At 41.7% G+C, this 22,028-nt stretch overlaps 1 protein-coding gene across 1 annotated transcript in view; it reads right to left on the bottom strand.

Moving 5' to 3' along the window:
• Positions 1–323: 323 nt before the first annotated feature.
• Positions 324–22,028, bottom strand: part of LOC126355545 (octopamine receptor beta-1R-like) — a 434,828-nt gene continuing 413,123 nt past the window's right edge. Inside the window, exons 2-3 of the mRNA XM_050005903.1 lie at positions 19,805–20,080; positions 324–702 (exon numbers count right to left, since the gene is read on the bottom strand). Coding sequence (XP_049861860.1) covers positions 324–702; positions 19,805–20,080 — 655 coding nt within the window. The remainder of the gene's footprint in view (positions 703–19,804; positions 20,081–22,028) is intronic.

Below are 22,028 nucleotides of genomic sequence, written 5' to 3'. Positions count from 1 at the left end.
CCCCGTAAGCGGGTTGCGTATAACTTCAATAATAAAACATTTGCACAAGTATTGCGGTAGTTTGCGTTATGAATAAACCTCCAGGGTATCGTTTGTATTCAATGAATGTTTCGAAGTTGTGTTGGTATTGAGTTGGTGACTGACGAGAGTGTAACGCGGAAAGTTCTGTTTACGAGGTTCTCTTACTGAAAGTGGCCGAATCACTCACAGAATCGGTACTTTAGCTGTTTTAGTATACCGCCTGAGTATTTTTGTTACAGCCACACCGAGCGACCTGTGGGTTCCGTGGCAGTGGGACGCCTTGCGTCCCCGCCGGTGTCGCCTCAGATGACGTCCTCCGACTGGACGTTGTTGATGCTGACTTCGGTGGTGGCGGCGCCGCGCAGCTGCTGGTGGTTGGGCAGGCCGTCGGAGGAGCCGTTGCTGTCGCCGGCGGTGGCGCCGTTGCCGGGGGCGGCGTGGGCGCGCCGCCCCCGGGTCCTCCCCCGCGAGCGCAGACAGGCGAGGTGGCCGTGGCCCAGCAGCAGCCACATGCAGCACGCCTGCAGCGTCAGCTTGAAGGCGGCGCGGAAGTCGCGGTTGAAGTAGGCGTAGATGAGCGGGTTCAGCGCCGAGTTGAAGTAGCCGACCCAGAAGACGGCCGCCACCACCACGGGGGGGCAGTAGCACCGCTCCTCGCCGCACAGCGTCGTGATGATGTACCTGCACACACACACACACGCACACACACATAACCACACTTTCGATCACTCTTTCACGCTGAAAGGAGGCCACCCCATCATCCAGTAACCAACCGTAAAGTCATCACATGTTTACACGCGTGTCTTAAGGGGGGGGGGGGGGGGCAGGAGGTCAAACGGATCGACTTCGAGAAGGAGAGACACCACAGGACATTTTAATTTGCACTTTCTATACTTCTACAAATAAATTCATAAAACATTGTCAGCATGACCAGGAAGGATTCAGGATTCACACTCGTAGCTGTGGAAATTCAAAAATACGAAAAAATTATATTTTTTAAACGTGAAATTTCATGATTTTTTTTTCACTTACTGCTGGCTGCATTTGTTGCTATAGGTACACTTTTCTTCATATGTAAGAGAGATTCTTCGATGAATTTTGCACAGCTTACAAACCATACTTAATGGTGTATGATACTCTAGAGTTTATTTAATCTATGGAAAAATGAATGGGCTGTTACGTTTGAAACTTGGTGTTTAGAGAAAACTCGAATTTTATAGGTAATTATCTCAATTTTTACCACAGTGTTTTTACAGATTTGGGAAATTCTAGGGCACAGAATAGAAAATTTCGAAATGAGTTGCTACAGAAGAATTATGAAAATTTGGTGGGTACGTCACGTAACTTATGAGGAGGTACTGAACAGAATTGAGGAGAAGAGGAATTTGTGGCACAACTGGACTAGTTGGCAGGACTCATTCCTCAGTCACCAAGTGATCACCTATTTAGTATTGGAGGGAAGCGTAGAGGGTACAAATCGTAGAGGGAGATCGAGAGATGGATATACTAAGCAGATTCAGAAGGATGTAGGTTCCGCTCGGAGATGAAGGAGCTTGCACAGTCTCTGGACTGAGGACCACAACAACAATAACGCAGCAGTTCTTGTTATTCATAAAAAAGAATGTAGCACTTAAGTAACAATTACTTTTGTATCACTTCATCTGCGCACATGATGTTCATCAGGTGTGGCAATGACAACCGATTCTGAATTGTCAAATGTTAATCTGGCGGTCGTGCGTGAAAATTTTGAGGGCAGATGAAATTTCAGTCTGTTCTCTTTCCCTGTCGGGGAATATATAATCATCAATAAATAACAAGCTTATGCAGCTGCAATTATTCTTTACCACTAACACTTTCTGTCCTTCCTCATCCCTGTTAATTAAACCTTTTGTTAGCTGTAATAATTGCTCGTAACGTTCATCAACTTTATCTCTTTTAGTATGTTACATTCTGAAGCATGCTTCAGCCTTCATGAAAATGTGGAGGAGTCACTTTAAGAATTCTGTACTAATTTACATTGCACAAAATCAAGCTTAGGAATTTACTGAAAAGCTGAGTACTGTTGCCAAACACACACAAAAAATAGATGAAGTTTAAAGAAAAATGAATCAGTACTGAGAATGCATAAAACTAATTCCACTGTTAAAACTGGTGACAGATAAGGCAGGTGAAAAAAGCCCCTCTCTAGGCCTCTATAGTGAGGGACTGATGACAAAATAGCGCAAGAAGTAGGTGCCAATTAGGAAGAAGACAAATGTTGGACTCAGAGGCTGAAAGAATGCAAGCTATTAGACAAGGCAGAAGGTTTAGATGACATTCCTCAGAATTTCTAAAATCATTAGAAGTGGCAAATTAACGATTATTCGTGTTAGTGCGCAGTATTTGTGAAACTGGACACATGCCATCAGACTCTTGGGAAAATGTCATCCACGCAAGCTGGAAGATATTAAAGGCTGAGAATTGGTGAGATCACAAAACCAGGGTAACAGTTGATGCATCCAGGTTGCGGAAAACATAATATATCGACGAATACACAACAAATCTGTGAGCTATTAGAGAACGACAGGTTATATCTACGAAAGAGGAAAGCACTAGAAAATCGGCTCTAATGTTCCTCATGACAGTGGATACAAAACAAAAGAAGAATCAAGACACTTATTTTGGGGAAATGTAAAAATGCGTGGGACAACGTGATATAGTGTCTGAAGCTGACTAATCCACCGTTCCTTGCTGAAAGAAATGTCCTACTATCAGTTACTAAGCTTAATTTCAACATGAATTTTCTGAGAGTGTACGTGTTTATGGAAGTAGATGATGGTCTGTGAGAAAATCGAGAAAAGAAGAGAGTCGAATTGCTTGAGATATGATATTACAAGGTACTAGAAATTAACTGTACTGATAAGAAATGAGGCTTAAATGGAAAACTGACTACGGGGAAGTTCTTGAAGATAGGCCAATTTTTTAGACATCAAAGAATAAGTTGCACGAAACTAGAAACAGCCACAGAGGACAATAACAATGGAGGAAGACATGGTTACATCCAAAAAATACATTTTCTACAAAAAAAGCGAAGCAACCAGAACACATGGTTGAATGTCAATGTAAATTAGCGCGCGTACTCACCATCGGCCGGTGTGTAATTGATTAGAGTTGTAATTCGCTGTGAGAGGTAAAACAGTCACCAGAGTGCGTTAATGTGGCGTTCAGTGTTTTTACCAGGCCTGGTAGGATGTATAACGGGCTTGAACAGCGTCGGATGCTGAGTGATCATTTTAAACGAAACATAGATACCGTAAAGTAAATCGGAGAAAGACGAAGCTAATGAGAAGTAGTAGAAATGAGAACAGTGAGAAACTTAACATCAGGATTGATGGTCACGAAGTCGATGAAGTTAAGGAATTCTGCTACCTAGGCAGTAAAATAACCAATGATGGACGGAGCAAGGAGGACATCAAAAGCAGACTCGCTATGGCAAGAAAGGCATTTCTGGCCAAGAGAAGTCTACTAATATCAAATACCGGCTTTAATTTGAGGAAGAAATTTCTGAGGATGTACGTCTGGAGTACGGCACTGCATGGTAGTGAAACATGGACTGTGGGAAAACCGGAACAGAAGAGAATCGAAGCATTTTAGATGTGGTGTTATGTTGAAAATTAGGTGAACTGATAAGGTAAGGAATGAGGAAGTTCTACGCAGAATCGGAGGGGAAAGGAATATGTGGAAAACACTGATAAGGAGAAGGGACAGGATGATAGGACATGTGCTAAGACATGAGGGAATGACTTCTACGGTACTAGGGGGAGCTGTAGAGGGCAAAAACTGTAGAGGAAGACAGAGATTGGAATACGTCAAGCAAATAATTGAGGACGAAGGTTGCAAGTGCAACTCTGAGATGAAGAGGTTGGCACAGGAAAGGAATTCGTGGCGGACCGCATCAAACCAGTCAGTAGACTGATGACAAAAGAAAAAGAGGTACGGTACACTGGTATGAGACCAGGTTATTTTATTATTGTGGGTCTCCATTCGGTCGATTCCTGAAATTGCGTTTTATCCAGTTTTGTGAGTTCTCCGGATGTGACACTTGCCCCATGCATGGCCACTTGACGACAGGAATACTTGTCTTCAAGGGTGCAGTCGACCACACCTGATCGCCACAAGAGTGCGTCAAGCGTTTCATATTATCTTTACAGCTGAGCCTGCCAACCGAGAACAGGTGGTAGTCTCTCTGCAACATCTCGTGTCACTGGTCGGAGACTGGCGGTCCGGACTACGGGATTACCTCCCCATGCGTAGGCCTCCGTTAACGCAACACACTTTCAGTCTGAGTGGTGCTGTGACAGGGAAGCATAGACGTCCGATGAATAGAGTCGCCTTGTGTTCAGAGATGATTCTGCATTACTCTGGATAACCTTCGTCGGCGACTGTGACCTCGGGAGCGGTCTCATATTCACAGTGTTCTGGGGAGACACAGCGGTGTTCTGACGTCATGGTGTGGGTATTCAACGGGTATCAGTTCAGGTCATGACTGTTGTAAGTGGCGGAACTAAGGCGGAACTCTGATGGAGCAACGGTACGTCACGGACATGCTTCTCCCTCATGCGACTCCTCTGTGGTGCAGTTTTTCAAACGTAAACGCTCGTCCCCATGTGATAGTGTCTGTATGAACTGTCTGCGTGATGTTGAAGTACTGCCCTGGCCAGCTGTGTCCCTGGTAGAACATGGGTCGTGCAGTCTCGGACATCAGCTCAGCCCCTGTGCTAGTACTCAGGATAAGGCTAGTTACAAGGTTATGGCCAGATTTTCTCAGGAGATGGTGCAACGGATTTTTGTCACCCTTCCCAGCAGGATCAGTGCACGCGTCCAGTGTAAATGATTGCTAATCTCTGATGAAGACATTGTCACGGATGAGGTAGTTGTGGCTGGCCACATCAACCAGTATAACTGCCCCAACTATAAATCCTATTATTTTAATACAGACATGAAGGTGCACGCACATCCACACTCGTAGATGGTTAAGTACCTAAATGATAAAGAAATAGTTATGAGTTCAGAATCTAAACAGTTGTATAAACAATAATATCCCAATCTCATTCGATTACATCAACGTTCTTACATGAGGAAAGAAACACATTTTAACACCGATTCGCATTCCAAGCGTCTATGGCGGAATGAGGTACGGTCAAACAAATGGTTACACAGGGAAACAGCACCGTTTGGAACAGACTGGACCCGCATAAGTGAGATATTACCGGACTTCCAACGCTACCAGTGCAGCAAGAGAGCAGCCATAGTGGGCTGTAATCTGATACTAGCAGCAAAAGGACTAATCGATGTTTCTGTTAGCAGTGTCAGAAGAATGTAACACACTGAAAATGCAAGAAAACGTTTTACATGTACCAACAGGGGTAGCGTAGGTTGCGTGATAGGTATGAGCAATACTGCTGTACCAAAATACTTTGCTTGTGATCACTTTAGCCACTGAAGATAACAATTAAGAAGCAAAATTGAAAGTTCTATAAGAAAGAGTCGTCAGATACCTTGTATATTTGATTCATCCTTGGGTAAACACTGGAAAACACATATTTTTGTATGAATGTTACGGTGTCAGACAATGCAAAATTCTTTATGGTTCTTTTGTCATCTTTCACTAATCAAGTATAATAGCGATTAAAGACTTGCCATGTAAGTTGTTCCAATTTTGTGAAATAATAAGAAATGTCAACACAAACCAAGTGTAATATGAGTCACGAAGGAGGAAGTGATTTGTACAGTCGCAATTGTACTGTGAAGAATATACCACGTTAAACACCTATTTTTACTACAGTAAGAAGCAACAGTTCCTATAGTACGCTTTACGCTCATAAGAAATTTAATATTCTCATTATACTTTTCTGCTAACGGTAAATTAGTGAGTTTCAGGTAAGTACAAGAATATCAACACAAAAATTAAACGGGATTCTCGTAGGATCAGGACCAGTAATTACTACGAAAACTAAATGTGCGTAGTGAATGCGTGCCTTAGTCAAGAGAGACACACAGCTAAGACGCATCGCAGTAGTCCAAGGGTACATGCCCACAAACTCCACAGATGAAGAGACTGAAGGCGTATATGATGAGACGAAAATAATTATTCAGCTCATTATTGCTGACGAAAATGTAATTTCAAAGGGTGATTGGAACTCGTTAGTAGGAAAAGAAAGGGAAGGAAATACAGTAGGAGAACATGGACTGGAAGATAGGAATCGGGAGGCACCTAGTAGACTTTTGCGCTGAGCACAATGTAATTGTGCAAACACTTGGGTTAAGATTAATGTAATAAATTTATATACACATGTGAAACTCTCAGATAAATTATATAATGATAAGGTAATGATTTTGAGAGCGAGTTTTAAGATACAAACGTTCCATGCTGCAGATCTATTTTCCGATCATAATTTATTTCTTATGAACTGCTAATAAAAACTCAAGATATTGCACAATGGTAGCAAATTAAGGTTATGAAACTTTGATAAATTGGAAAAAAGTAGATGTTATTGAGAGTTCAAAGGAAGCGATAGGCAACAGTTGAAAGAAACAGGGCAAACGAATACATTGGAAGAGAGACATGTAGTAAAGTTGACAGAAGTGCTTCTACGTACACACTATACTGAACTTGACTGATGAAAGGAAAAAATATAAAAAACACATCAGGTAAAAGGAGTACAGACATCTAAAAGATGAGAATGACAAAAGGTGCAAAATGACAAAGCATGAATGAACGCATGGCATTACCCAGCTGTTGAAGCATGCGTGACTATGGGAAGGACAGATGTCACTTATATGAAGGGAGAAGAAGCTATATGAATATTAAGAGCTCTTACAAGGTAGTACTAAACAAAAATGTGAAATTTGACTTGTGAGAGGTTTATACAAAAAGGCTGTACAGAATAAACAAACTCCAAGAGAATATTATGGGAAGGGAAGTAAGAGTACGTGTAGAAATGATAGAAGATACCACACTGCGATACGAAGCAGATAGAATGCTGATTTAAGTTGAAGCAAGCCATCTACAGTAGGAAAACTTCCCTCAGATATACTAAAATCCTTGGGGGAGACTATTATATCTGGAACGGAATATATGTGAAAAGGGCTAAATACCCTCAGTCCTCAAGAATGTAATAATTCCAATTTTAAAGGAGACAGTTGCTGACAGTTATCGATATCATCAGTTTAGTAAGTCATGGCTGCAAGGTGCAAACACTGTTTACAAAAGAAAGGAAAGACTGTTGGAAGTTGAACTTGGAAAATGTCACTTCAAGTTACAAAGGAAACAAAGAAATCAATTACACGCATATTTGCAAATTCTAGTTTCTTGGCGATGAAAATTAAATTCCCGGAATGCATACTATTTCTATCGGCACTGAAGCGCACTTGAAAGAATTTGAGAACGAAGGTTCTAGCGTTAAATCACGGAAGAGTGGTACATAGCTCCTAAAGCGTCGTTAACACTGAGAAGCAGGTGATTTGCCTAGCATAATGGAAAATTAACATATTGGTGCGTATGAAACACTTGGACACCAAAAATATATAGCAAGGTTGCCCAACGCGGAGAACAAGACGTTTCAAGAGAAAGTGGAGGTAAAAATGAAGTTCAAGGAGAAGATGTACTCAAAAATAGAAGTGACTTTCTTTCCAGCTCGATCAATACACACTAACTGTGCATTTGTAACCTACCTGATTCTTTTATGAAAGCTGCACTTCACTCAGCAGCAAATTAAATATATACTCTGAAGCGGTAACATGTTGGCGTTTCTAGTCTCACACAAGCATATAAAAATGACTTTAGACTGAGTTCAATGAATATATTTTGCAGTTCCTTGTTCTGTGTCAAGTAGAACGCTGCACAAGATAGTGAGATAAAACTCTAATTTAAACAAAACCATTCAAATAAATAAAAGAAAAATTATAGACACTATTAAACGCTCAGATGCTGTGTATTACCACTTGTTGGTTCGAATTCCGAAACTGTAAAAAAGTAACACTATGAATACCGACAAAATGAAGCCATATTAAAAAATTCTCTGTGACTGAATTTTAAAATAAAGAGATTTAGTCAAGTAAACCATCAACAATCAGCTAACATGTTGTACCGTCGTAAACCTCCACACAACTATAGCTGTAGGGAAGAGTGTTCAAGAAAATTTCGGAGGATAAGAGGCATAGAAATTAAAGTAAATTTGAAAGGAAAGGAAAGGAACCAAAAAGACTGGGAAGGAAAGGACAGAATAAAAATTCAAAGAAAAGAGGGAACGATATTCCCGTAGTTTAGGGATAGCGTGTTTAACTAGTGATCAAAATGTCATGCGCCCCGAATCAGAAACGAGTCACTGCTTAAATTTTAAATAACAAACATCAACAATGGCTGCCGAAACCTTCTGGTATAAGAAATCATCTTCACTTGGGCAAATGGCCTCGTCAAGAAGGGCGAAGATGCAGATAGAGGTTATGGGCACTAACTTGCCGTTGGAACGGGAAACTGCCCCAAAAAGAGCAGCGGTGACCAACGGCATGAAGATGCAGAAGGCAAGGAAAACTACCGTATTAAAGACACGTAACGTATATGTATAAAACATATGGTCTGTAATTGGAAAAGTGTCATGACGATCTCTTAATTTACAAAAGATTGCGGACTAGTCCCCTTCTGAGAAGTGACTGCCAAAAGGGACATAAGCAAGACAGAAAGACTGAACAACCAACGAAGGAATAACATTATTCGCGTCGGAGCATGAGTTATTAGAAATTTGAACATATTAGAAAAGCTAGATATGCTGAAAAGGGAAATTCAAAAGCTCGGTCTAGGTAAGTGGTAGTCAATGGCATGAAGTGGGAGGAAGAGAAGCAATTTTGTTCAGAAAAATATGGGTTAATATCGACAACAGCGAAAAATGGTATAACAGGAGTAGGATTCATCATGAATAGGAAATTAAGGCACAGAGTGAGCTACTATGAACTGATTAGTGATAAGGATCTTTGTAATTTTTGTCTTAAGATTCGACAGCAAACCAACGTCCTCAAGGATGGTTCAGACTGAAACGTCCCCTTAGAAAAATTATACGTGACTGTGCTTAAACTGACACACAATATTTTTTTTTTTTAGCGCAACGCAATCTGACTTTCAAAAATGGCACTGACTAACATTAACCTATACGTTTCACAAATCGCTTACCTCACAAAAATCTTGGTTACTCGAACTACTGCAATACAGCGAGCGCCACTACTGCCAGCTAAATAAAAGATTCAAACTACAGATGTCACTAACTACTGATAGGGATAGTTATCAAATGAAAGATTTTAATAGAGAACAAACAATGTATTTACCTTAATAGTCATAATATATATAGCAGTTCATGACATCCATTCTCACAAATTTCAAAACTCCGCCATCTCTCTTCCCACATCCACCACTGCTGGCGGCTCACCTCCAACTGCCCAACGCTACAATGGCGAGTATTACAACAATGCCAACCAGCCACAGACTGCACACAGCACAGTCAGTGATCTTCATACAGAGCGCTACGTGGCGTTACCAATAAAAAAGCCTAAACAGCCTACTTACATAGCCCCCATGCTCCCCACAAAAAAATTTAACAAATTGTTTTGGACAGTGGTCAATAATGATTTGATAAAATTTTTCATAATTACAATAACAAAGATATCAAATTCACATACAATGTTGGTCAAAAGCTAAAATTTTCTCACAGTCCATAAAACAGTCCTGATCGTTCATCACAGTAAAATAGCAGTGTTTTTCTCAAAGTCTGAGCAATAAAAGAAATTGCACTTGGAAGTAGTGGATTTCTTTGCAGTCTTGAAGAAGTAGTGTTGTCCTTCCAACGGAAAGACAGTGCTGACTCTTGACATGCTGACAGGTAATGGGCCACAACACAGCAAACCCACAGCAGAGTCAGTCGAAGTTTTGAAGAATATTGGTAGGAGGTCATCACAGAACAGACTCACTGTAGTCCCGGTAGAGATTACGGTATTGGTGGGCCACCAGAGATGCAGACCCACTGCAGACCTTGTAGAAATAATGATATTGCTGGGCCATCAAAGATGCAGACCCACTGTAGTCCTTGTAGAGATGGCCAGCAGCCATCTGTTGCGACTGTGCAGGTGCACGATCACCATCAAAGAGTCTTGCAGAGAATACATCAAGTCCATTAACCACCACTTGTACACTCACAAATTTTTTTTGAAATGTCCTTAGAAAGAACAATGCTATTATCCAGTCCCTTGCTGAATTATTAACACAAGTGCAAACACTATCAGTCCCTACTTCTCACATATTGTCCATATACTATGACCAACAGAAATGTGTGCAGTGAAATGTAACTTACAAGTTACTTAATTCGATGAACTGGTGTCAATTACAATTTTATAATATAAGAATGCAATAACAAAGGTACAAAATACATCATTAAAATCATAATAATACAGATAATAGAAGAAAGGGTACGGGACAACATGGGTTTGGCGGCAGGAGTGAGAGAAGAGAAAGACTAATTGAGTACTCTTATAAATTTCAGAAGGTAGTAGCGAATACTCTGTTCAGGAATCACAAGAGGAAGAGGTATACTTGGAAATGATGCGGACGCACGGAAAGATTCCAATTGGATTAAGTTGTGGTCAGGTAGAAACTTTGAAATAAGATATTTGAAAAGAGCGCGTAGCCAGAAGAAGATGCAGATACAGACTATAATTTAGTGACGATGTTAAGATCACAGCAGTTTAAGAGAATATCATGCAAGATTGAGCGCCGAGGCAATTGCGATATTGAATGCTGGAGAAAAATGATATGAGTTTCAAATACACAAAGCATGTGACTACTGCGTTAGAGGAATATCTCAGAATCCAACTAAGTTGAAGAAGAGTGGACATCTCTAAAATGGGCAGCCACAGATGTTGGACAGTGAGACGTAGGAACAAGGAAGTTAAATCCGTAGAAACCTAACGAAACAGGAGAAATACTTCAACTGATCGACGAAAGGGCGGAATACAAAACTGTTCAGGGAATTACGCATAAATATAAATCACTTAGGAATGAAATAAACGGACAGGAGGTGTAGGGCAGCCAAGGCGAAGTGGCTGCAAGAACAGTGTAACACATTCGTAAAAGAAATGATCGTCTGAAGAACTGACTCAGTATATAGAAAAGTCAAAACATCCTTCTATGAGATTAAAAGAAAGTGTGTCCGGTAAAATGAAGATTGTGATGGTAATTTCAATATTAAACCCAGAGGACAGAGTGGGGACGTGGAAAGATTGCACTGAAGGCATCTGTGAGGGAGACGACTTGTCTGTTGACGTGTGGTAGAAGAAACAAGAGTCCATGAGGAAGATAAAGGCGATCTAGTATTAGAGTCAAAATTGAAAAGAGCTCTGAAGGGATAGACAACATTGCATCACAATTTCTAAAATACACTCCTGGAAATTGAAATAAGAACACCGTGAATTCATTGTCCCAGGAAGGGGAAACTTTATTGACACATTCCTGGGGTCAGATACATCACATGATCACACTGACAGAACCACAGGCACATAGACACAGGCAACAGAGCATGCACAATGTCGGCACTAGTACAGTGTATATCCACCTTTCGCAGCAATGCAGGCTGCTATTCTCCCATGGAGACGATCGTAGAGATGCTGGATGTAGTCCTGTGGAACGGCTTGCCATGCCATTTCCACCTGCCGCCTCAGCTGGACCAGCGTTCGTGCTGGAAGTGCAGACCGCGTGAGACGACGCTTCATCCAGTCCCAAACATGCTCAATGGGGGACACATCCGGAGATCTTGCTGGCCAGGGTAGTTGACTTACACCTTCTAGAGCACGTTGGGTGGCACGGGATACATGCGGACGTGCATTGTCCTGTTGGAACAGCAAGTTCCCTTGCCGGTCTAGGAATGGTAGAACGATGGGTTCGATGACGGTTTGGATGTACCGTGCACTATTCAGTGTCCCCTCGACGATCACCAGAGGTGTACGGCCAGTGTAGGAGATCGCTCCCCACACCATGATGCCGGGTGTTGGCCCTGTGTGCCTCGGTCTTATGCAGTCCTGATTGTGGCTCTCACCTGCACGGCGCCAAACACGCATACGACCATCATTGGCACCAAGGCAGAAGCGACTCTCATCGCTGAAGACGACACGTCTCCATTCGTCCCTCCATTCACGCCTGTCGCGACACCACTGGAGGCGAGCTGCACAATGTTGGGGCGTGAGCGGAAGACGGCCTAACGGTGTGCGGGACCGTAGCCCAGTTTCATGGAGACGGTTGCGAATGGTCCTCGCCGATACCCCAGGAGCAACAGTGTCCCTAATTTGCTGGGAAGTGGCGGTGCGGTCCCCTACGGCACTGCGTAGGATCCTACGGTCTTGGCGTGCATCCGTGCGTCGCTGCGGTCCGGTCCCAGGTCGACGGGCACGTGCACCTTCCGCCGCCCACTGGCGACAACATCGATGTACTGTGGAGACATCACGCCCCACGTGTTGAGCAATTCGGCGGTACGTCCACCCGGCCTCCCGCATGACCACTATACGCCCTCGCTCAAAGTCCGTCAACTGCACATACGGTTCACGTCCACGCTGTCGCGGCATGCTACCAGTGTTAAAGACTGCGATGGAGCTCCGTATGCCACGGCAAACTGGCTGACACTGACGGCGGCGGTGCACAAATGCTGTGCAGCTAGCGCCATTCGACGGCACACACCGCGGTTCCTTGTGTGTACGCTGTGCCGTGCGTGTGATCGTTGCTTGTACAGCCCTCTCGCAGTGTCCGGAGAAAGTATGATGGGTCTGACACACTGGTGTCAATGTGTTCTTTTTTCCATTTCCAGGAGTGTAGTTTGGGAAAATTGTAACTAGACCACAGTTCAAGCCGGTGTATAGAGACTATGAGACTGGCGACGTATCATCAGACTTCGGAAAAATATCATTCACACAATTCGGAGCACAGGAAGAGCAGATAAATACGAAAACTACCACACAATCAGTTTATCATCTTACGCATCGAAGCTGATAACAAGAATAATACACAGAAGACACGAAAAGAAAATCTGGAATCTATTAGATAACGACATGTTTGGTTTTAGTAAAGGTACAAGCAGCAGAGAGGTAGTTGTGATTTTGCGCTTTTTAATGGAAGCAAGACTGAAGAAATTTCAAGACACGTTCATAGGAACTGTCACCTGGAGAAAGCGTTCGACAATGTAAAATGGTGTAAGATATTCAAAATTATGAGAGAAACAGGGGAAAGCTGTAGAGAAAGACGAATAATATACAATATGTACAAGAGCCAAGGAGAACTATTTGTTTGGAAGAAAAGAACGAAGCGCTTAGATTGAAAATGGTGTAATACAGGGATGTGGCCTTCGCCTCTACTGCTCAATCTACACGTCAAAGAAGCAAAGACGGAAATAAAGGAAAGGTTCAAAAGTGGGATCAAAATTCTGAGTGAGAGAATATCTGTGGCAGGATTAGATAATGATATTGCTATCCCAAACGAAAGTGGAGTACAATTATATGACGTGTTGAATGGAATTAACAGCCTAATGAATACAGAATATGGCTTGAGAGTAAACCGTTAAAACTACGAAAGCAATTAAAGGTAGCAGACACGACATAGGGAGAAGCATTAACTGAATCTTCCGTCGATGCTTGGCAGAATATGTTGATAATATTAAAAAGGAAACACACTTCCTAATGTCCTGCAAAATTTGCTCACTTGTTGGCTTCAGGTGACAACTGTCGCAATTACAGACATAAATAATGTGTGACTCACACAGATATTATTTGTACAGAAGAAACAAAAACGATAAACTGTTTACATAGCGAAATCAATACAGTAATTACATTAACTAAAACAGCATGATAACAAAGCATTTATGTGGAGATAAATTTAACAAATGATTAGAAATAAGATGAATTTATATTTTGAAACTGGTATTTGTAACGAAATCTTAATTTAACAAAGGAGAAAACGGAAATGGAGTCTGATCTTTGATGCTGCGCCGTGCACCGACATTCTGTGTCATGTGTCTGTTCATTTTAGTATTTCCAGTAGGGTCATCATTCCGCTTTTTTTAGATGGAATGTAAAAACTTCTGTTATACGAATGCTTTTCTGCTAAAAATGATCAGCAAATGTCAATTTTTTGTTTTTCAATCGCCAGTTTCTCTCATGTTTACGTAGTCTCATTGCTACAGCAGTGCCTGACTGACCAGTATACCTTTTCTCACATTTCTCGCAAGTAATTTTATGCACACCACTTATATCTCATCAGTTGTAAATGTAGCAGCATACAAAAACTTTGCTTATTCCCTTTTTAGTTAATGCAATTATTGTAATGCTTTTCTACGCAAACATACAGTCGTTTTTGTGTCTTCTGTACGAATAATATTTGTGTAAGTCGGAGATGTATATCTGTGTTAGCGACATTTAGTTGTCATATGAAGATGGCACGTGAAGGCGAAAGCCGTTTCACTGGCAAATAAATAGGATTTTGAAGATCATTAGGAAGTGCTTTTCCTTTTCAATATTCAGAGGAAGTAATTTAATATGAAAACTTCTGATCATCAAGTAGACTACGGTAAGCTTTCTGCTACATTTGAAGCAAGCAAGGCATAAAATGAAGACTAGCACGTTTAAAAATGCGTTCTTGGTCAAGAAAAATTTGCTGGTATCAATCATAGGGCTTAATTGTAGGAAAAAAATTATGGAAACGTACGATTGAAGCACTTCATAGCATTTTAGTGAAACATGGAGAGTGTGAAACTGGAACAGCACAGAATCAAAAAATTTGTGATGTGATGCTACAGAAAAATCTTGAAAATCATGTCGATTTGTAAAGCGAGGAATGGGAGGTTCTTCTCTGAATCAGCGAAGAAAGGAACATATGAAAAACACTGACGAGAAGAAGGGACGGGTTGATTGAACATGTAAGACTTAAGGAATAATTTCGATGGTGCTAGTGGAAGCTTTAGAGGGTAAAAACTGTAAGTCAAGACAGAGATTGGAATATATTCAGCAAATAACTGAGGATGTAGGGGGCAAGGGTTACTGTGAAATAAATAGGTTGGCGCAGGTTTTCGAGTTGTGTGAGTGGCAAATTTGACGTCTGAAGTTCTCATACAGAGTTTCCTCGTGCGATATGCCGGTTGCAAAGTTGCGCAGAATATTTTGATATTTTCTTTCCATCTACGGGAGAGTGCCGGCTGGTTATATGAGGAGCTGCAAAGCTGCATCGTTTCATCAACATAAAATATTCTTATCTTGGGATTACTTCACGTTACTCGAAACACTACATGAATCCTGGATATAAAGTGTTGGGTGTTAATAATATTCAAGAGAACGCTGCGGGTAATGTATGCCATCGCCTTGCCAGTGATAACAGTAGCCGGTCTGAGTGGCCGAGCGGTTCTAGGCGCTTCAGTCTGGAACAGCGCGACCGCTACGGTCGCAGGTTCGAATCCTGCTTCGGGCATGGATGTGTGTCATGTTCTTAGGTTAGTTAGGTTTAAGTAGTTCCAAGTTCTATGGGGCTGATGACCTCAGATGTTAGGTCTCATAGTGTTCAAAGCCATTTGAACCATTGATAACTCTATTTACTGATATACAAGGACTTGCTGAAAGGTAACACCTTTCAACTTTTTATGCGTAAAGCTTTTTAAATACAGGAAACGTTATTAACATTCTGCGTCTTTGTTCTTCATGTCTACGCATTTATTTTTCAACGTGGTCTCGCTAGCGGCAAACACATTTCTGACAACTGGAAACCTATTTGTAGATACCGTCACTGTAAAATGCTTACTTTATTGGCACAGGTGGGACCTAACCTATAATTCTAACGCCTCAGAACTATCAAACTGAAGTTTTGGAAGGTTTTAATTAAGTTTTGAAAACAGATGAATATCCTATGAGGCGAAATCGGGACTGCATGGAGGATGTTGGACGACAGTGATTTAGTTACGTCACATACCACCACGCGACACGCTACAATTTGGAGCCCTCTTGCGGCAGATGGCTGCAAATATCTACACATGAAGAATAATGATGTAGAATGGTAATAACTTCTGCTTCATTTAAAAAAGAGCTTAGAAATTCGGAGGCATTACTTTTCAGCATGCCCTCGTGTACCAAGGACAGCCGGCGAAGAATTTGTGTGTCTTGTTACGTCGAACTGTTTTAGATGCGGCATTTGTATGACTTTGTGGAAACTGAGGAAATCTAGTACTATAAAAAAAATGCTCGGTTTTTGTGCAATATCCTATGCTGATATCTGAAGAGGCTAAATAGAAAAATAATGAACTAATATAGATGGATCAGAAAAAACTTCCTAGTGAAGATGAAAGGTGTGGTTCCAGCACGGCGTCTGAGACCACTCAGACCACGGGGCTATAACCTTGTGAAAGGTTAAAGGTACTTCTTTCATGTAACTGAATGCAACCCTCTCCAATGAGGCGTCTGTAGCTCAGCCACAGTAGCGAGTCCATTTAGGCGTCTACATTCACTCTTGGCAGGTCGACCAACGCATTTATTCATTACAGCCATGAACAATCTGAAGCGTTGTCAGTATGATTCGCCTTTGATTTTGATGATTCTGTACTTTCAAATGAACGATTCGCAGCTTATCCAATTAGTGCAAAGGGTTGTAAGCTCTTACAACCCTATACACCCATAATACATAGATGCTTACGCAAGGGGTTATGTATGGATGCAAATAACAAAGTTTGTTTTATCTACTACTTGATCTAATTATCATAATAAATAATGTAATCTAATTAAATTTTGTAAAGTTTTGAACATAGCTGCCTTTCTTCGATGGAGACCATAAATGAATGATACTAGAAAGCCACCAAACAAATTGCAAGTATAAAGGTTTATTAATAACCGTTGACCACGGCTTTAACAATTGTAAAACTGTCTTCTTCTGAATTACTTGGACCTATTGAGGAAACTTCTTCACATCATAGTTAAAGACGCCCCCTTTCCAGATTAATTCACAGAATGAAATTGCGGTTATACCATGTATTGCTGTTATCAGTGGATATAATAAGAATCCAGTCATGGATATGAAAACCTCTTCGAACCTTTAAAAATGTTCCACGTTACAGAGAAATACACCCGGTCCAAAAAAGTAGAAGATGGTAAACGAATTTATTTTCCTTTCATAAAAATGAATCCTGCCGGATAAAATACTTTTTAGCAAATGAATACAAATGTAATATGGCGATCTTTTCTGACAAAAGTTTAGTAAATAGTCAACAATCTGAATGATCCCTTTTCTATTTCAGATGTTTATAAAATGATTTGTAACAATTTCTCCTGTTATTATATTGGTCAAACTGGCAGGACGATCAAAGTGAGGTATAAAAGACATTTACTAGGAAAGAAGGGTGGTAATATGCAGCACTCCGCATTTGCTGAATATTTATGCATAATTACCCTAAATGTCTCAGAGAAACCGTAATTTTATGAAAGACTGTTAAAGGGCGGATATTAGACTTATGAAAAGAACTAAAAAATTTTTAAAGGCACATTCAGTAGTGATGATAAATGATCAGCTACAACTTGCGACTCGACCGTTTCTTGAAGGTCTTAAGCCGGTACTTCAGACCGTTCAATTTATTAACAGTTCGTTGGTGGTCCCCGCTTGTCATTCATTCTCATCAAATTTCTATTTACTCGTTTTTTTATCATTATATTTCTTTCTTAAAGTTTCCCCTCCTCATGCCTACGTCCATCTTCCCCCGTTTTCCTACTTAGAAATTTTCTCAGTCTTTTTTCAATATAGAATGGCGAATGACAGATTACGCTCTGTCTGTTTGTTATGCGCATATGTTTTCGCGGACGTACACCACTGCAACAACTTTGTCAGTCGCTGCTTGGCATAAGCCACATGTGGGCCACTTCACTGCCTTCTGACAACAACATGTTAATGTGATGGCATCTACGCTTAGCACAGCTCCTGAGGGAATAATATTTTACTCATGATCACACGTACCATGTTACTGGACATGAGTATCTTTGCTCTTAAACTTCACTTTGCCGGTATGTGATTTTGTGTTTAAGTAATTTCTGTTTATTATATTTTTATCCAGCGGTATTCTATATACTTTCAGTTTGATAATTCTTTTTAACTGTGGGGTAGAAAATTTCCTCCGTTGGTCCCTATACTTCTGAAGACTTTTAAAATTGTTGAAACCCTGGTCAAGGATTGCAAATAATAGTTGATTCCTGCAAATGGTTCGCTGATTCTCTCAGTCATTCATATAATCTAATTACATTTTATTAATAAGACAACATGAAGAACAACGTTATTTAGCTTTCATTCCTATCAGTCACTTATGTGTAGTTGCTTCATATGACTTGCCGGGCGCGGTGGCCGAGCGCTTCTAGGCGCTTCAGTCTGGAACCGCGCGACTGCTACGGTCGCAGGTTCGAATCCTGCCTCGGCCATGGATGTGTGTGATGTCCTTTGTTTAGTTAGGTTTGAGTAGTGCTAAGTGCTAGGGGACTGATGACCTCAGAAGTTAAGTCCCATAGTGCTCAGAGCCATTTGAACTATATGACACGATACTGAGCCTGCGTTACTACTAAAGTAGTAGAAGTAATCGGTGAACCGTCCCTTACAGCGAAGCTTCCAAAGTCACACATAGCCACAAAAGATACAACATGTTTTTTGATAGTCTTTTTATGTCTAACATGGCGAAACAATACATTTTTTTTCTTTAAGGAAGCATCACAGAGCAGATTACAAAGACAGACATTATCAAAGTCTGCCGCTTCCGACCTACTAGCAAAAGAAATATAAATTATTCCACAAATTTCAATTAGAGTGCAAAGGAGACCCTCATTGCTCATGAATCTGTCACTTAAAATAGCTGCCGGCCGGAGTGGTCTTGCGGTTCTAGGCGCTACGGTCGCAGATTCGAATTCTGCCTCGGGCATGGATGTGTGTGATGTCCTTAGGTTAGTTAGGTTTAAGTAGTTCTAAGTTATAGGGGACTTATGACCTCAGAAGTTAAGTCCCATAGTGCTCAGAGCCATTTGAGCCTTAAAATAACTTTCTTTGAAATATACATTGTTTCTTGAATGCGGTTTCATCAGATGAGCTGAAACTTTCTGAACTTCACCTGCGAAACAGTGTATGGAAGCGAATAACTGACTGTGAAAATACAGGAACGGGAGAGATTCAAAATGTTCGAGATGTTCTGTAGATGGATGTTCAAATTTGAGGATTTGTAAGGTAAACAATGAAGTGGTTCCCCACAGATCTGGGAAAATGAGGAACATACGTAAAACATTGACAAGAGGAAGGAACAGGATGATAGGGCATGTGTTAAGACATTAATGAATAATTTCATTGGGAATATTCACCAGATAATTTAGTAATTTAGTTGGAAGTCTTGCTCTAATATGAAATGTTTGATACGAAAGAGGAATTCGTGTTATAATGTTACTTATAATCCGCTTGATTGCAATTTTTTTTCTTATTCATTTGACCTGTTTCGGTTCATTTAGAACCATCTTCAGATCTGATATTTCAGTTATAGGAGTAGCCCGTCTGTGACGTAGCATGTGAAAGTTGCTGGATTTGGAAGGGTTACTCCTGTAACAATATAAAATCACTGATTGCTGTTATCCCATGAGACTTTATGGATGTGTTTGCAGAATTCGTGTTAGGCCGTATCAAACCAGAAACCAGGCAGAAGTACGACAAAAGAAAGAAAGTAGCTGGACTCACCAGAGGAAGAAGGGCAGCCAGCAGGCGAGAAAGGCGGACATGATGATGCCGAGCGTGCGCGCCGCCTTGCGCTCTCGCCGCATCTTGCTGGAGGCGAGCGGCTCGACCGTGGCGGCCGGCGACGGCGGCGGCAGCGCCGCAGCAGCCGCCCCCGGGCCCGCCGCCGCCGCCGCCCCCGCCGAGGCCTCGGCCGCGTCGCCGTTGAGCGTGCTGATGCCGCCGCCGATGCCGTTGATCTGCAGGTGCTTGTTCAGCAGCGCCGCCGCCACCTTCGTCCTGGGAACATGCGCACAGTGCAAGCTCCAGCGGCCAGCGCCCCGCATGCCCCACCTACTAAGTATTCTCTGTATATCAAATATTCACTGATACTGACCGAAACTGTAGTGAACTAATGAAGGGATATCTGGCAACGACTAACACCTCCTTTTCCGTGGTGCTTATCAACTTAGGATGTTACCTGATTAAATGCTCAGTCGCAAGTACGAAATTCTCTATCCCCGTGATAACAGATCTCTACCGTGTCAGGAGGCTGACTTTATTAACAACTGTATGTAGGCTGTTTAGGTTTTTATGCTGGTAACGCCACATAGCGCTCTATATGAAAATTACTGGTTGTGCTGTATGCAGTCTGTGGCTGGTTGGCGTTGTTGGAATATTCGCTATTGTACTGCTGGGCAGCTGGATATGAACAGCGTGTAGCGTTGGCAATTGGAGGTGAGCTGCCAGCAGTGGTGGATGTGGGGAGATAGATGGCGGAGTTTTAAGAGCGGACGATCTGGACGTGTGTTCATCAGAAAGAGTAAATTTGTAATACTAGTTATCATGAACTGATATATATATATATATATATATATATATATATATATATATATATATATATAGTGAGTCACCTAACATTACCGCTGGATATATTTCGTAAACCACATCAAATACAGACGAATCGAATCCACAGACCGAACTTGAGGAGAGGGGCTAGTGTAATTGGTTAATACAAACCATAAAAGTATTTTTTTAACACAAACCTACGTTTTTTTAAATGGAATCCCGTTAGTTTTGTTAGCAATCTGAACATATAAACAAATACGTAATGAGTGCCGTTTGTTGCATTGTAAAATGTTAATTACATACGGAGATATGGTAACCTAAAGTTGACGCTTGAGTACCACTCCTCTGCTGTTCGATCGTGTGTATCTAAGAGCACCGAATTACGTAGGGATCCAAAGGGAACGGAGATGGACCTTAGGTACAGAAGAGACTGGAACAGCACATTACGTCCACATGCTAACACCTTTTTATTGGTCTTTTTCACTGACGCACATGTACATTACCATGAGGGGTGAGGTACACGTACACACGTGGTTTCGGTTTTCAATTGCGAAGTGGAATAGAGTGTGTCCCGATATGTCAGGCCAATAGATGTTCAATGTGGTGGCTGTCATTTGCTGCACACAATTACAATCTCTGGCGTAATGAATGTCGTACACGCCACAGTACATCTGCTCTAATGTCGCCACAGGCTGCCACAATACACTGTTTCATATCCTCTGGGGTTGTAGGCACATCACGGTACACATTCTCCTTTAGCGTAACCCACAGAAAGAAGTCCAGAGGTGTAAGATCAGGAAAACGGGCTGGCCAATTATGTGTCCTCCACGTCCTATGAAACGCCCGTCGGACATCCTGTCAAGAGTCGGCCTAATGTTAATTGCGGAATGTGCAGGTGCACCATCATGCTGATACCACATACGTCGACGCGTTTCCAGTGGGGCATTTTCGAGCAACGTTGGCAGATCATTCTGTAGAAACGCGATGTATGTTTCAGCTGTTTGGGCGCCTGCAATGAAGTTAGGACCAATGAGGTGGTAGCCAATGATTCCACACCATACATTTACAGTGCACGGTCGCTGTCGCTCTACCTGTCTGAGCCAGCGAGGAATGTCCACGGACCAGTAATGCATGTTCCCTAGAATAACTGCCCCGTGGTTTGCGAAACCCGCTTCATCGGTAAACAGGTAGAACTGCAACGCATTCTCTGTTAATGCCCATTGACAGTATTACACTCGCTGATTAAAGTCATCACCATATAATTACTGATGTAGCGACACATGAAACGGGTGAAAGCGTCGACGATGCAGTATGCGCATCACACTACTTTGACTCAGTCCACCGGCTCTCGCAATGTCCCTTGTACTCATGTGTGGGTTCATGGCAACAGCAGCTAACA

This window comes from Schistocerca gregaria, chromosome 3 (genome assembly GCF_023897955.1).
Source record: "Schistocerca gregaria isolate iqSchGreg1 chromosome 3, iqSchGreg1.2, whole genome shotgun sequence".
In the NCBI taxonomy this organism is placed as follows: domain Eukaryota; kingdom Metazoa; phylum Arthropoda; class Insecta; order Orthoptera; family Acrididae; genus Schistocerca; species Schistocerca gregaria.
The sequence above is the reverse complement of the archived record's forward strand: the minus strand, read 5'-3'. Positions and strand labels throughout refer to the sequence as shown.